Source organism: Sphaeramia orbicularis, chromosome 13, assembly GCF_902148855.1.
Source record: "Sphaeramia orbicularis chromosome 13, fSphaOr1.1, whole genome shotgun sequence".
Classification (NCBI taxonomy): domain Eukaryota; kingdom Metazoa; phylum Chordata; class Actinopteri; order Kurtiformes; family Apogonidae; genus Sphaeramia; species Sphaeramia orbicularis.
In genome coordinates this window covers 4504344-4521637 of record NC_043969.1, presented here as the reverse complement: position 1 = coordinate 4521637, position 17294 = coordinate 4504344, and the positions used below count along the sequence as shown (strand labels likewise).

The 17294-nt window shown below is 38.5% G+C and overlaps 1 protein-coding gene across 1 annotated transcript; it reads left to right on the top strand.

The window, feature by feature from the left end:
- Window positions 1-734: 734 nt before the first annotated feature.
- LOC115431378 (A disintegrin and metalloproteinase with thrombospondin motifs 15) lies at window positions 735-16931 on the top strand. The gene is made up of 8 exons (XM_030151695.1): window positions 735-1839; window positions 5577-5709; window positions 8308-8475; window positions 11252-11535; window positions 11613-11790; window positions 12126-12301; window positions 13124-13299; window positions 14158-16931. Exons 1-8 carry the CDS (start codon window positions 868-870, stop codon window positions 14933-14935), a joined length of 2865 nt encoding a protein of 954 aa, XP_030007555.1. The 5' UTR covers window positions 735-867; the 3' UTR covers window positions 14936-16931.
- Window positions 16932-17294: the final 363 nt, after the last annotated feature.

Sequence of the window (17294 nt, the reverse complement as noted above, 5' to 3'; positions counted from 1 at the left end):
TGCCACTGCATTAAGGAAAAATAGCCTCAGAGACGCAATTTTGCACGTTTACCGTCAGATGGTGCCAGAGTATAATGTTCTTATTGAGGCGCAAAGATGCGCCGAAGTTGCAGTAGTTTTGTCATGCATGCAGATGTCGCTCTTCGCCTGCATTTTGGTTTGCCTTTGGTCTAACTTTTCTAACAACGAATGGATATTTAGAGAGAAAAAATTAATTTGGGTGAATCTACAGGGCTTCCAAAGGCAATGTGTCTTTGTTTTGATTTATCTGTTTTGTGTGCTGTATAATAAGTTAATTATACAGAAAGGTGTGTTTTAGGTATTTGTCAGCTCTCTTGTTCACAACATTAAAAAGAAAAGAAAAAAGAAAAGTCAGTGTTGGTTAATGCGCAGGTGCATTGAGGTGCAGATTGAAGCAGATATAAACATGTATCCTCCAAATTACAACAGTCCGCTCCTCTGTTTGTTCTGTCTGTCCGTTCGTTTCGCAGTGAGTCTCCCTGGTGGGAGGGGGTTGATGCTCCAGCTCCTGTCACACATGCTGTACAGCAACAATAATATTTGGAGAGTTCCAAGTGGCTGCGGTCTGCAGCACAAACTCAGACGTATGACCAATGAGCTCTCTATTGCACACCTCCTCAGATTTCGCTTGACTGCGTTTATGCGCGACTTTAAAGCTCAGCAACTCACAAGAGTTGGTGGCCACAAAGGAAAAGGTGCAAGATGGGGAAAAAGCAAGAACGCAGAGCGGGTGCTTAGTTTTCTGAGGAAACAGCCAGTGCTCTGTGCCATTGCGCACAACTTCTTACTGGATGCAAACGCACCGCAGCCGAAATACAGAGTTGAGTTCACTGAGTAGGAGCAGAGATGGCTACACTCATTAGTTCTTTGATAATTTTAACAAAGATGTTGCTTTACATGAAACTAACATATTGCGTGGAGATAGATTTTTGCATACCTGTTCGCATGGATCACCAACAGTATGAAAAACATCAGCACCGGAGAGAGGAGCCAATAGATGAAAAACAGATGTTTTTTAAATTAAGCGCATTCAATCAGGAATTTTACCTCAATCTCAGGCCGGATTCTAGTTTCCTTGCACCGGGCAGCATGCTTTCTGAGAGTGGCTCCTCAGCATCCAACTACTCTGCGGCCGCCGACCTCAAGGATTGCTTTTACTCCGGGGATGTCAATGCAGACAGGGACTCCTTCGCCGCGCTCAGTCTCTGCAAAGGTCTCCACGGGGGGTTCTCCTACAACGGCATGGAGTATTTCATCAGCCAGTCCAAGAGTGAAGACGCGGCAGCCCCATCTGGAGTTGGAAACTCTTTGGATAAGACGCACGTAATTCAGCGCCGGAGACGCGCTGCGCATACAGGCAGCAACTTCACCAGCAGGTGTGGAGTTACACCTGACACTAACTTTAACATCTCCCTGGAGAAATACAAATACATGAGCGATCTGGAGATACATGGCTTAACTGAAACTGTGTTGAAAACCCTGGGGAGGTCCAAAAGATTCGCCTCTATACCTAGGTTTGTGGAGGTGCTGGTAGTAGCAGATGAATCGATGGCTAAATTTCACGGGGATGACCTGAAGCATTACCTCCTGACCTTGATGTCAGTAGCAGCTAGGCTTTACAAGCACCCCAGCATTCTCAACTCCATAAACATTGTGGTGGTGGGCTTTATGGTGATAAATGACGCTGACAAGGGACCTAAGGTTTCCAGTAATGCAGCACTGACTCTGCGCAACTTCTGCTCTTGGCAGAAGAAGTTGAATAAACACAGCGACAAGCATCCTGAGTACTGGGACACTGCCATACTGTTCACCAAGCAGGTAAGCCAAGGAGAAGTGAGTCGCATTTAGCTGTAATGCATCACACTAATGGTGCAAAGCAAAGCACTTATACACTACTTGTGTGTGGTGCTGCCTGTCATTTGTACATTTAGTTTTGTTAGCTGCTGCAATGAGTCACTGGAAAAGACCAACTGAGCCAGTTCTTTCCATGAAAGACCTCACCTCTGTCTGCTGTCTTAAGTAGAAAATAAAAACTGGGTAACAGCGTGTGTATTTAAAGCACTTGCAGTCGTATTCATACTGAAACATTTAATAACAAATAAAACCACTTGTTATAACTTCAAACTGATGAGTTGATGCAAAAGCATTCCGGCCAGTCATGTCCATCAGATAAGCCCATGTGACGCAAGATGTGGTTACAGACTCGGAAATCTTTCCTCACTGTGAGTAACTTATCTCTGTGTCACACTCTGATGCCTTTGTCGTTAGTGCCTGCTTCACATTAGGTTCATCTGATACACAGCCCTCCTCTGTCTCCTCCACTGCATAGCAACATACAAAAACACTTAAAGGTCAAAACCAAGGAAGAATCATCCCAGTGCCAGGAAAGATGTCTTATTTACATCAAAGACAATTGTATGTAGGAAAGTCCAGGTCCAGTGTTGTTATGCTTATTGGGCACAATAAAGGCATTGGAAAAAAAATCTTGTAATAGGTTACGGAAAGTGAAGGGTGTTGAATACACATGGCTGGCAGAGGGTGATTCTGGCATCATTCTTCATCATTTGTAGTTCTTCTGTTTGGGTCAACAAGGGCATTGTCAGTTTAGTGTGACAGTTGTGGAAGAACAATTCAGATCCTTTATCACATTACCAAATACCACATTGTGAAAATATTCTACAAGTACCAAGTTATGTAAGTACAGAAGTATTATTAACAAAATATACCAGCTATGGGTTTTCTGTCCACATTTTTGGATAAGAGTTTCACAACTTTATACAAAAAAAAAAAAAACCCCACTGTCCACCATAAAGGACATTTCATAAATTTTTTTTTTTTAAAAATGCATCTGAAAAAACTGTTACATCATGATGTTTCCAATATAGGCACTTATTTAATAAAAAAACAGAAAAAGCTTGGTCTTTACTGACATTTTCTGGGTCTTAGGAGGTTAAAGTATGATAAACCAGAGGGAGTGTGCAGCAAAACAGTCCCTGTTAGTGTTTTACTATTACTATATAGAACGTTTTTGGAGTCATTTTACTGCTCCATTAATATGTCTGTTCAGTGTTACTGTTGTAAATGGTCATGGTTGAGCTCATTTGAACTGTTTTATATACTGTTGGCTTGTTTAAAAAGCAATCCATCATATTTTATAGGGTTTTTAATTGTGTCACTGTCCTCTAAGGACAACATATCTCTAAGGAGTCAACTTTTTATGAGCTCAGCAAAACAGGCCTGTTTACAGCATTGTGGCAATACATTTGAAACATCTCCAAGAGGGCTTTAAAATGGTTTATTTGGATGAAGCAGTCAAAATTTCTCAACTCACTCAACAAATATTCAAAATCAACACTTGTTTGTCACTGAACAAGGAGGGGAGGGAAAAAAATGGAATGAAAAGATAGCTGAGGGGGAAGTTAATGTATTGTATAATGATAATAGTCAAGTAGTAAAGTAAGTAAAGTAAAGTAAGTAGAGTACAATTACCCCAAATCTGGATTTCAAGAAGTATTAAGAGGGGTTGTTAGTGTGTTTATGTGAAGTTTATGTTAGAGTCTGTTTTCCCCTAGGAGCTGGTCATTTGTTGACATAAGCTAACTTCATTACTAAGCTAACAGCTGTTGTGGGGGCCTACATTCATTATAACAGCTACAATGTACTGACGTAAGGCCTGTACATACTCCACAAGAACAGAGAAATGTGTTCCTTTTCTCAAGGTGGCAGGAACAAGAAAAAGTTCATTTAGGCCAGGACATTTCATTTCTTAATGAGAAACTCAAATGCAGAGCTCCTGGGAAGTCCTCCACTTTTCTGCATTAATTATGCTCACCTCAGATTTAGGACCAATCACACAATAGTTGTCTGACACTACACAAGAATAAATGTATGCCCAATCATGTATCAAGAACAAGCTGAAAGAAAAAAAAAATTACAGCCATGGCAGAGGGAACAAATTTCTCTGTTCTTGCAGAATATGTAATAATCTATAGTGGTAGAGGTTTTGGGTTGGATTTTAAGTAAAAATCCAAACACTTGTTAACAACGTTCTAACAAATTGTCATTATATCACTGCTTGGATCAATAAGTGAAAAGACAACAGAAAATCCAGAGGGATGTTGGACCATATCTCAAGTTAAAACACTATATTTGAAAACTTAGCTAACAGCTAACATTAGCATTCATCCACTTCTCAGCAAACATTACTATTTAAAATAACAGGAAAGGCATCAAATAATAATAATAATTCTGAAATACTTGTCAGTTTCTCTGACTTTTCACCCAACAAAGTATTTAAAACACATTTTTGTGTTGCATGTAATGTGAATAAGCATTAAAGTATGTCAAATGAACAAAGCAATATATAATGTTAATGATACCAAAACATTTCTTTGTCAAGTAAAAAGAAAGCAAGACAGTTAGCATTACAATTACTAGGCAAGTCTTATTATATTCAGTGTTTTACTTCCATACTTAAAGATATGAATATTTCAATTTTAATAAATGTACAGGTTCCTGATTATATCACATAACAAATAAAAGCTATGAAATTGAAATGTTTGCTATGACATAGCTAATATGAGCTGGCCTCCAATAATTAATGTATTATCAAATATACTGTTTTACCTTGAAATAAAGTCCCTCCATATTTTCACACTTGATCATGAGTTCCTTGTTGCCTTCTTTGTTCTTCTCCCTCTGCAGTAGTGTGATATACTACAGACTGTTAGCTTTGTAATAGTCAGTTAATGTCAACAGATATCAGCCTCTCAGTAGAACAAAGACTCCATCATAAACTCCATGTAACTGCATACATACATCTCATATAGTGAACCTTTCAGAGCAACACTTGGGTAAATGTACTGTAATTTTATGTTCCATTACTTGTGTCATATTCACTTTGAAAAGTCATACAGAAATAAAATATGAACTCAAATCCTAATCAAAACATTAGTGCTACTTAAAGAAAAAGTCACACCAACCTTGGCATGATTTTTTGATAAATTTCTATGATATGAGATATGGTTATGGTTACATGGTCATGGTGACAGACGTTATGCATTCTAGAAAAATGGCTATAACATTTCATGCCATCTTGAATAAAACATAACTGATGTAATTTATGGCAAGGATGTTTAATGGAGGGAGACCTGACAGTGGACTGAACGTCTGACCACCCCACACAATCTATTAGCAAGTAGAGATAGAAGAGGAAGAGGCTACTGAGCTCCAGCTGAAATGATGCTTTATGGTTCTTGTGCTGTGTACTGCAGGTGAGCCTCATTGAGTCCTCCCAAACTCTGTCCTTTCTTCCAAAACTAAACACCAAGAGGCAATTTGTGGTTGGATGTCCCCCTCAACCTTCTGCTTAGGAAGAAGCAAACCAGAGTGCCATATGTTCTGTATTAGTGCCCCTCATGATCTGTTCTTTCTGTAGCTCCAGGCTGAGACACACAAATCATGGCACAAACATAGGTTTGAGTATGTTCTGACTTTTCAAGTTTCCTACAAAAATAGTAAATCCTTCTCCAGTTAACTTCCGTGTCTGTTGTCAGGATCTCTGTGGAGCCACAACTTGTGATACATTGGGGATGGCTGATGTGGGGACCATGTGTGACCCAAAGAGGAGCTGCTCTGTCATCGAGGATGACGGCCTGCCCTCAGCTTTCACAACTGCCCATGAACTTGGTAAGAAAGTTGGACTGGTAAATAACATTTGAAAAAATAAATTTGATTGGCAGGAACTAAATGCACATATTAGATTTATGCAAATGTATGTTTACGCTGCGTGTAGCCGAGAAATGAGAAATGCTCAAGGCAAGAGCCTTAACCTTAGCTCAAAATATCAAAGGAACTCTGTAGTAAGCTTTGACAGATGTATATGTGCATAATCAGTAAGGAAACTGGCTTCACTGGATGGCTTTGCAACTTTGAGTACTGAGCTGATCTCAGTCCCAGTCTCAGAGCACCATCAACTTTGATTCCTACCAACTACTTAATGGCATTCACCTTTGTAAATCAGCCTCTAATTAAACAGACTGAATGAAAACCAGCAGGTCTTCATGTCACAGGCAGAAAGGCTGTGGTCTGTGTGTGTTGACAGAACAGCTGCACTATGTTAGTTAAGACACAGGCACCCACACCATCTGGCTAAAGAAATAACTATTTTCAAAAATCTCAATATGAGTATTGCAATAAGTTGCAATACTCATACACAATGCCCAGCATCTCTGTGATAGTCTTGAGGATTAAGCAGTTTAGAAAATTAATGAATTCCAACCACTGTGCACCACCAATACTTTTTTGTGACCAATTTTAATAATATTGGTGTGGAGTAGTATCATTACAGAAACTGGGGGTTTGTTGCAGGTGAGAACCTAGACCCACTAATATAATTTAACCCCCATGAATAGACAGAGAGTGAGTAAGCTTCCAGTGGGTCGGCCAACAATTTTTGTTTTGCTGAAAGTCCCACCAGAATTACCCATTTTCTAATAATCTAACCCTAAACATTTTGGAGTGAATGGAAGCAACCTGCCTCCAGAAACTAGTAGGCCTAATTTGGGGACATTTCCAAAACATATGTAAATATGTGCAAACTGCCTTCAAATATCCAAGGGTACAACTCAGGTCAGCCATAATCTTCATTGCTTGGAGTTTCATAGGGAATGAACATATTCTATATGCAAAATGCAGTGAATTGTGATTGTAGTGATTTTGCTGGCTGTCAGGGTTTCTGGAGAATAGGTTGAAATATCCAGTCAAAGACAGAGCATCTGACACTTTATTATTTCAGTATTTTTAAAGTTAAAATGTCCTTTGTTTTTCTATTATCCTAGGTAGCTAGTGTCCATTGGTGTCCATTTATACAGGGTGGGGAAGCAAAATTTACAATGAACATTTAGTTGTTTTTTCTCAGCAGGCACTACGTCAATTGTTTTGAAACCAAACATATGTTGATGTCATAATCATACCAAACACTATTATCCATACCTTTTCAGAAACTTTTGCCCATATGAGTAATCAGGAAAGCAAACGTCAAAGAGTGTGTGATTTGCTGAATGCACTTGTCACACCAAAGGAGATTTCAAAAATAGTTGGAGTGTCCATAAAGACTGTTTATAATGTAAAGAGAATGACTGTGAGCAAAACAATTCTGAGAAAGTCTGGAAGATACTATTAAAGAAGAATGGGAGAAGTTGTCACCCAAATATTTGAGGAACACTTGCGCAAGTTTCAGGAAGCGTGTGAAGGCAGTTATTGAGAAAGAAGGAGGACACGTAGAATAAAAACATTTTCTATTATGTAAATTTTCTTGTGGCAAATAAATTCTCATGACTTTCAATAAACTAATTGGTCATACACTGTCTTTCAATCCCTGCCTCAAAATATTGTAAATTTTGCTTCCCCACCCTGTATTTCTTTACAGATGATATAAAATGCATTGTTAAAAAGCCTGAGACAAACCTTAGTATTTCTTCCTATCTCTTCTATTATATTATACTACTATACAATTAAACACATTCCTATGATACAACAATATGAGCATGCTATTGGTCTCCCATCTAACGTTCTGAGAGGCAGCTTACTGCTTCAAAATTTTCTTTTGTGTTTCCTTTCTTGCAGTTTATAACAAAAATGATAATGGCAAAAAGTAGAACTTGACCACTGTAAATCAGTCTCTCATGCATCTAAATCTAATCCTGTGGATAGTTAAAGTGAGAGTTTTGGTGTCAGTGTTTCAGAAGGCTGTAAAAGAAGGAAGACACATCTGATCTACAAGTAAATCCTGAGGCCCCTTGAGAGGCATCGGTTTACAGCACACTCATGTATGTTAAGTAATAACACAATTTCCCCTCTAAATGATCCTATTTCTTGATTGAACATGCTGAAACCCACAGTATATGTTTTTCTTTCTTTTGGAAAGTACAACATGTGTATTTAGGGAATAAAATTATTTCCCTGGGAAGTAAATTCCCTGGTCAGGTCTAGTTTAGTACATGGATGCATACCATGCTGTATATTCTCATGCATAGAGGTAATCCGTCTGTTATGACATCAGCTTCCTATCAGTCCCAGTTGAGTTCACTTGGCCTTGTATACACGCGTGAGTCAAAAAAATCCATGTTTGGTAAGAAGTTGCTCTTTGTTAATATTTTCATGATCTTCTGACATCACTGCAGTATCTACTCAACAAGCAGAAGTAGAAAATGTGACAAAGAAATAGAAAACTTCAGCAAAAATGAGACATTCTGTCTGTTTTAATACCCCACCTTCTCCCCTCAGGCCATGTCTTCAACATGCCCCATGACAATGTGAAGGCGTGTGAGGAGGTATTTGGGAAACTAAAGGACAACCACATGATGTCTCCCACACTGATTCAGATTGACAGGAGCCGGCCCTGGTCCGTGTGCAGTGCTGCCATCATTACTGAGTTCCTGGACAGAGGTCATGGTTAGTAAACATTTCCTATATGTGTCTCTGGACTGCTAATTCTGTCCAGGCTCAATGTTCTCAGGTGGTTGTAATCAAACTGTACCAACAAGAACAATAGGCTCTGGTTTATCATGGTTACATTTGTCAGTTCTGTAAAATAACTTATATACATTTCTATTCCAGACTTTTGGCTTCTTTTAGTTCCATATTTTGGTTTTCTGGCTCACAGTTTATTTCTTTGGCCTCATTTCTACTCTCATCAGCCATCTGCTTAGAGTGAGACATGTCCTTCATGCCAAATGTCTGGCACTAAATGGTGGACAAATTTCCAACAGATGAGTATAATTGTATTTACCTGCAAAAGAAACCAAATCAAAATTGACAGTCATTGTTCCTCCAATATCACTTTCAGGGTGCTGAAATGCTGTGTTAAGTTATATAAAGCCAGGTAATCTGGCTAATGTTAGCTGGTCAGCCACTGACCAGCTAACATTACCATTTGACATGACAAGAAAGGCATCAAATAAGTCTGAAAAATTATGATATGTTGAAAAAAGTGTTTATGTGAAGTTAATGCTGGAGTCTGTTTTCCTAGCAGAAAACACATTTGTGCTTATTGACAAAAGCTAACTTCATTACTGAGTTAAAAGCAGTCTCTTTTCTTGAGGTGGCAAGACCGAGAACAAAGTTCGTTTAGGCCAGGAACAAATTTCTCTCTTCTTGCAGAGTATGTAACAAATTGTCATCATATCACTGCTTGGATCAGCAACCGAAAAGAAAGGTGAAAGTTAAAATCCAGACCATAAGTTAAAACAGTATGCCTATTATTTTATTATAAAAAGTATATTATACTGGTTATACCTATAGTAAACCTATACCAAATCTAGCTAACAGTTAGTGTTAGCATTCAGCCACTTCCCAGCTAACATTACAGTTTGACATCACAGGAAAGGCATCAAACAATTCTGAAACACCTATCAGTCTGTCTGTCTTTTCACCCACCAAAGGTCTTTAAACCCTCTTTTGGGTTCCATGCAATGTGAATAAACACAGAAGTGCGTGTCAAAATGAACATAGCATCAGATAACATTAATGGTACCAGAACATTTCTTTGTTGGGTGAAAAGAAGAAGTTAAATTTCCTATACAAGATATATTTATTATGTTTTACTTCCGTGCAAAGACATGGGCATTGATATTTCACAATTAATTTACAGATTTCCCATTATATTATATAACACCTAAACAAAAACTAAAATAGTAATGTTAGCTTGGAAGTAGCTAACATTAGTTTCTCTCCCACTGTTAATGTGCTATCAAAGATATGTTTTAAATTGAAATATGGCCCCTGTATATTTTCACTACATGTCTTTTTTAATACTTTATTTTTATCTCCACATATTATGATAGACAAAATAAACACAATAAACAAAAAACAAAAGACAGACTTTCTCTATACATCTTACTTTGATTTTATGTAACAGTTATGACAATTTGTTGAATTCAAAACCTTGAAAGCATTTGAGCTTTACACCCTGGGTGGAAAATGTCTGAACATGGTCCATTCTTCAGCTGGATATAAAAACATAAACAAAATGTAAATGTTTCTTCTTGAAGTGTCGTGCAATTTTTGAAACAATGTTGATGGAAACTAATTGTAGTTGACATAAAACAGTGAACAAGTGTATATTTCTAATAGTCGAAAAATGAAAAGTGAACAAAAAAAAAAAAATAGATGTTAGCAAAGTTACCTTACATGAGATCTAAAGTCTGGTTTAGGACTGCTAAAGAAAAAATCCATGAAACTGCAGATCCCACATTATTAATAGCTTAAATCCTTATATAACATCATGAGTGTATATAACATTCCTAAGTGCCAATATGTCATAGGCTTTTATTCCTCTGCATTTCTATGTAAACTCCTCTAAGTGACTTGAAGTGGACTATGTGTTTAATGGCTAGAATAAAACACAAAGCAATTTATTGCTTGTACATACTTAGTGTACAACCAAATGGCCATAGCTAAGTTTAAGACATGAGTCATTTATTTAATCTAAACATTAAAAGTGCCTGCACTGTCTCTTGTAGAGGTAATAATCTCAAGATTGAGTATATCTGCATTGTGCTGTTCTTTAAGCATAATTTTTCAGTTGCACAAACTTGAGCAATTCCATTTCCTCAATGTTCTTGAAATTTTGACAGTTAACAAGTGGAAATTTAATTAGAAGTAATATTATGTAATTACAAATTTTTGCTTTCTTCACTTCAATCAATCATCCAGAAATACTATGCAAATAAAAACATCCTTCTAGTTGAAGTTTTTAAATGTTTGTAACTAAAGTTGCAGAAGTAGATTTTTGAACAACCTAAAACAATAGAGGAATTATTTTAGCCCACTTTGAACATTCCATTTTCATCATTTTTTCTGTTTATGTGTCATCATCAATTCCACTGCACTATTAGCAAATTATTAATTTCAGACAATATTTTAGCACCTTTGCAGATATATACTAGTAAACAGAAATAAACACATAAACCAATTGCGACTGAATGGCTATTTTTTTATTTATTTATTTATTTATTTAATTGTCACTTGACTCTAAAGATTAAAAAAAGGTATCTAGAATTAGTTAACCCTTGGAGTAAAAACAAGTCTCAGTGCACTTATACAACTTACTGTCAAAAAAACTAATCAGATGATTGGCACAAAAGTTCACTCATGATAAACGTTCACTCATGACGGGTTCTATTTCAGTTCTAAACTGACACTAATGTGACTTATTGTTCTTCCATAGGAGACTGTTTGCTGGACCAGCCTCAGAAGCAGCTCTCTCTCCCAGACAATCTACCTGGGTCAAGCTACAGCCTTCACCGTCAGTGTGAACTGGCCTTCGGCCCCGGTTCCAAGCCTTGTCCCTACATGCATCCCTGCTCCAAGTTGTGGTGTACAGGCAAGGCTCGTGGACAGCTGGTCTGTCAAACCAGACACTTTCCCTGGGCTGACGGAACTGGCTGTGGCAATGGGAAGATCTGCTACCAAGGAACCTGCAGTGATAAGAACAGCACCATGTACATTAAGGTGAGGATGGAACGAAAACACTGTCTTAAATTTTTAACTATCTACCAGACTGATTTTCATGTTTTCTTTTGCCCCAGGTGGATGGACGGTGGGGGAAGTGGGGTGCATATGGAGACTGTTCCCGAAGTTGTGGCGGAGGTGTTCAACTGGCCAAAAGAGAGTGTAACAACCCTGTCCCAGAAAATGGGGGCAAATATTGCTATGGCGTTCGACTCAAATATCGGTCCTGCAACCTTAACTCTTGTCCTGACACAGGTAAACAATGCTTGGCTAGAATGCTCACATATGAAGCAATAAGTATCCTGACACAATTAAAGCATCACTCAAAAGCCACTGTGTTTTAGTTTTGGGCTTGTTCTTTTTTCTGAAACACCCTATGCCCAGCAGATAAAGTACGCAAACATTAATAAGCTCTAAAGTTTGAGTTTCCAGAGGATAGGGAATGTCTAGATTTTAATGAATTTTTTTGTGGAAAAATCATATCAAACAATACATAGTATTTGCATTATGTCTTACAATTTTGCTGAAAAACATCTTGAAGACTCAATGTCACCACAAGTCACATAATGCATTTGTTTTTAAATTTCCAGTCAAGAGTTTCCGGGAAGAGCAGTGTGAAGCATACAATGGCTTAAACCTAAACACCAACAGACTGGGTTCCTCCGTGGTTTGGGTTCCCAAATATTCTGGCATCTCTCCCAAGGACAAATGCAAGCTCATCTGCCGAGCAAATGGGACGGGGTACTTCTATGTCCTCGCTCCAAAGGTATGCAGCTGATTTGCAATTTTCACTTCGCTATCAGATTGTACTGTTGCAAACAACTGTGCGATGTTTTAATCACTGAAAAATGGAATTAGTTCAAGAACATATAGAAAATTAGGCTTTTAAGTAAAGAATCAACATACTGAGTGTCAATACAAATAAAATATTCTTACCAAACCATCTAGAGGCTGATTTCAGCTTGATAATTGTTAGCTTTTTTGCAAATGATGCTCCGTGCTGTAGACTAATAGTGAAACTCTTGCTGCTATGTATAAAAACCTTACACTTGAGCAGCTGAGACGTGACTGTGAGTAAAGTGGATATCAACAATTGGCCTTAAAAACACATTATGAAAACTATGTCAGTGAGCATCTAGTCATAAGAAAAAGGTTGTCGCCAATATTTAGTGGTTCTTTGTTCAAACAGGGTTTCAGGTTGAGTGTCTAACAGTTTGCTCAGTATGAACTGGCCCTCATCCACAATGCAATAAGTGTAGCTGTCACATTAACAGCACGGCAGTGCGAAGTGATGTGTTGGTGGCAGCAGAGAGAGTGTTGGTTACTGCTGCGAGACAGATGGAGTTTAAAGAAAGGGAAACATGCAGGGACAATATCACTTAACAGCTGTGGCTTGTCAGCAACTATTTATGCAAGCAGCAAAGGAAACAAGCTTGTGGCAGCAATACAAAAAGACATCTCATTTACATTAGCTGATACTCTCTCGTGTGCTACTTCTAGGAACAAAGTTCATAAGAAGAGGTAGAAGAAATTCATAGTTACTCTCTTGACAGCTACCGGTCATTGTCTATATCATTAAACATTACAGGTTGTGGACGGGACTCCCTGCTCTCCTGACACCTCAGCAGTATGTGTTCAAGGAAGATGCATCAAGGCAGGCTGCGATGGAAAGCTGGACTCGAACAAGAAGTTTGACAAGTGCGGTGTATGTGGTGGGGACAACCAGGGTTGCAAGAAAATTTCAGGAATGTTCACCAAGCCCATGTAAGGAAACATATGTAAACATGAGCTCTATATTTAGTGATTTGGATAGGGTTTTATTGAGACAACGCCGGTAAAAACTTGGCTGAGGCGATGATCACGTTATTAATATAGACATGGTGTAGTCTTACCAGAGTCAAAACAATATTACTCCAAAAGCAGAAGGAAAAACAGTTTAAGACTAAACTACATCTGTGATGTATGCTACAATGTCACAGTTTTGATCTAGAACACTGTGTATCCTTTGCCTCTGGCTCTGGAAACTCGATGAAGAAATATTTAACCCAACTAAGCTCAAAGAAACAAAAGGGAAACCAGTAAAATCCGAGGTGCTTTCCTTCAGAAGATTTTTTCTATAAAGACATCATTCTTTTAAACTTACAAAACACAAAAATGACCATTGTTTTTGCAGATGCTAGTGGCTTACATTAGGTGAGACATGTTTGCCCATAGGTAGCTGGGATAGGCTCCAGCACCCCCATGACGCTCTCAAGGACAAAGCGGTTCAGATGATGAATTAATGAATGAATGTTTTGATCTTTCATAAGCATATAACATATAGACTCAACTCAAAGTCTTTCTTTTCCACTCTTGGGTGAGATTGCAGAAAAAGTGATTCTGAAACTGGAGAACACCCTATCCCACCTCAGACATCCACCTTCATCTCAAAGCGATAGCTCACATTTTACAATTAGTAATACGAGTAATATGATCACATTTTAAAGGGGTGATATTACAAAAGAAGCACTAGGCATTAGATGGGAGGATTGTTAAACAAAAATCATCACCATTGAAGCGTTTGTAACAGCCAGTTGTCTGTTCAGCATCATTAATGTTCTGTATCTCATTCTCCCTCTCCAGTCACGGCTACAATTTTGTGGTAATGCTGCCTGTAGGAGCATCCAACATTGACATCCGTCAGCGGGGCTACCGTGGAATGGTCAGTGATGAAAACTACCTGGCAGTGAAGAATCGCCATGGCAAATATCTCCTCAATGGCAACTATGTGGTGTCAGCAGTGGAACGTGACTTGCTGGTGAAGGGCAGCCTCCTACGGTACAGTGGCACATCCACATCTGTAGAGATTCTTCAGGCAACCAGACCCCTGCAGGAGCCACTGACTGTGGAGGTCCTTTCTGTGGGGAAGATGACTCCCCCTAGGGTCCGCTACTCCTTCTACATCAGCAAAGAAAGTAAGGAGGAGAAGACTCTGCGTAAAGAGGAGCGGAGTCATGCAGCTCACAACAGTGTCCTGGTGGATAGTAATAAAGTGGAGGCTAAGAAGCAGGTGATGGGTAAAAGGCCAGCCATCCACTGGGTGACAGGAAGCTGGGAGGCATGCTCTGTGACTTGTGGAGGTGGTTTGCAGAAAAGATTGGTGCAGTGCCAGAGCATGGAGGGACGTCCTGCAACAGACTGTGACAGCACTGACCGGCCGGTAGCAGTGAGAGCTTGTGGGGATCCATGTCCAACGTGGGACATAGGGGCCTGGTCTCACTGCTCCAAGTCCTGTGGTAGGGGCTTTAAAAGGCGGCCAGTTCGCTGCATGACTGAGAATGGACTGAACCTACCCAGAGAGCACTGCTCTGGAAGGAGGAAGCCTCAGGAACTAGATCTCTGCAACCTGAAGCCATGTTAGAGCAGAACTTTCTCTGGTCCTCAGACGTTTTTCACAGCCCAAATTATCATGATAATTGATTTGCTTTTGGGTGAAAAAAATGCAAATGCTTGGCATCTGATATAGGGAAGGAAGCTAATGGAGACACATCGTGAGAGAGAGAGAGTGATTCTCTTGTTATAAAAGACAGATATCTGTTTACCTGGGGGAAAAGGACAGCTGCCTTCTCTTAAACTGTCAAACCATCAGTGACAGGTTTGACTTGTGGTTAGTCTACCTCTACCAGCACAGACAACACAATGCCTGTGCATTAGCAGAAGAAAGATACAGACAGTAATCACACACATCTGCACACAGACCATATTTGTGTTGTATTTACATGAAGGGGATGAGAGAAATGAGAGTTCAAAGTCCTGAACATTGCGAGATTCAACCTCAACACTTGTGCTGTGCTGGGACCGGAGGCACAGAGTCTCACCTGTGACTTGACATTTTTCTTGTTTCAGTGAAGAACTAAAGGAAATGTGAAACACAGTACTGTATCTGCAACAAAGAGCTGAAATTAGTTTTCTATTTTTGTTAGTTCTGAGCTAATGGCTGTTGTCTTACAACCATTAATACGAAAATAAATCTAAACCGGCAGTCCGCCACACTGCCATTCAGTCATTTTTTATTATCTAATAGCTTTATTCTTCCCAAATGACAAAATATCAACTGTGTAAGCTTTGGTACATTCTCCTGTTGTACCAAAAAATCCCTGTATTTCACTTCAACCAAAAAATATTTTCCTAAGACATAAATATGTCCAGTGAAGCTGTTAATATACTCTGCACACTGAATGTAGGCTGTTCTGAATGTTCGCTGCTTGTTCTCTGCTGCCAAAGAGCTACAAAGCCTTAGTACTGTGAGAGTTTACATGAACAGAGGCATGGCTTACTTGTACTTTTCTGTAATTACCTAAATGTGATAATTCCCTCAAAATTTCTCTATTGACAAGTAAACTCACTTCTTATAGACCTGTGATGGTACAAATTCAACAATTAATTTAGTATGTTCACAGAAAATTAATCTGCAGCAATTTTTTACAATAATAATGTAATGTAGTATAAAGTAGCATAATTTTCACATGCAACAGTAAAATGAACAGGGACATTTTAGAAGTAGAGTAACATTTCAATTCCTCTGTGCTGTTCTGGATAAAATACTTATTAGCTGCCGTGTCCTGGACACTCTGCCTTCCTGTTGCATGGCTTCATTATAACCTCTAACCCTTAACAATAGTGTAAATTGTGAAAATGTGTCATCATATCAGCCTACTGTTATACTGCCCCAACCATCCAATCTCAAGTGGTTGTTAAATTAACACTCTTCGAGAACTTAAAAAGAAAATCCACCCTAAAAAGTAAAAAGCATAAAAAGAGCTACTGATGTACTCCTGACATTCCATTTATTATTGTTTTCTTCTTGTTTAACATTGGATCATATCATTTCTGTACAGCAACACAGACTGTGTCTTAAATCTCCCCCAGGGTTATCTAATACACTGGCTACTGGGATTAATAGCAGAAAATACCTTACATCCAAAGAAAACTACTTTTCACTGGATGTTTTAAACCACTGAGGGACTTTTCAGAGGTGTACAAAGTAGTGCATAAAATTCACACAGAAGGAACATAAAAAAAACAAAAAAAAACAAAACACAAACATAGAATGAAATGGAAACAGTATTAGAAATTTGATTAACACGGAGCTGCAGTTTTAGGGCCACATCCTGAGAATGAAAATGGAATTGCTTTTGCCTGTTCTTACTCTTACTTAACAAAAGTTCACTCTGCTTTGGTTCAGGGGGACCAATAGTGCCATCTAAAAGATGGTATAGTACAGGTTTTTTTGTTTTTTTTTTTTCTTTCACGCCATGTACAGAAAATGTTATTTTTTATCAGTTGTCATATGTATTGTATACTATGTATACATTCATCTAGCTGTATAAAATAAAGTATACATATGATGAAAACTGTATGGTGATTCATAACTGATCATCCGTCTGAAAATGTCTGTAGATATAGAATCAGACTTTTTGAAGGTTTGCTGGTATGTAACATTCTAATCCTAGTACTTACGTGTTTTGAGTGTTGCCTCCGTCAATCACTCAGTCCTTCCCAAACTGGGTGTTGGATACTTAAAAGACAAAATATGCATCATCCCCCTTTTTTTTAGAAGTCTAATATATTCTGGAAGTGTTCAGCATCATTTCTATCAAATCAGTCATTCTTGTGTTAATATATGAAAAACTTGGTTCTCATAATGTCTTTGATCTGTATCTGGTCTGGTCTTGGATCACAATTCAAGATTAGTTTTGTCCCTGTCCCAATATACTCCC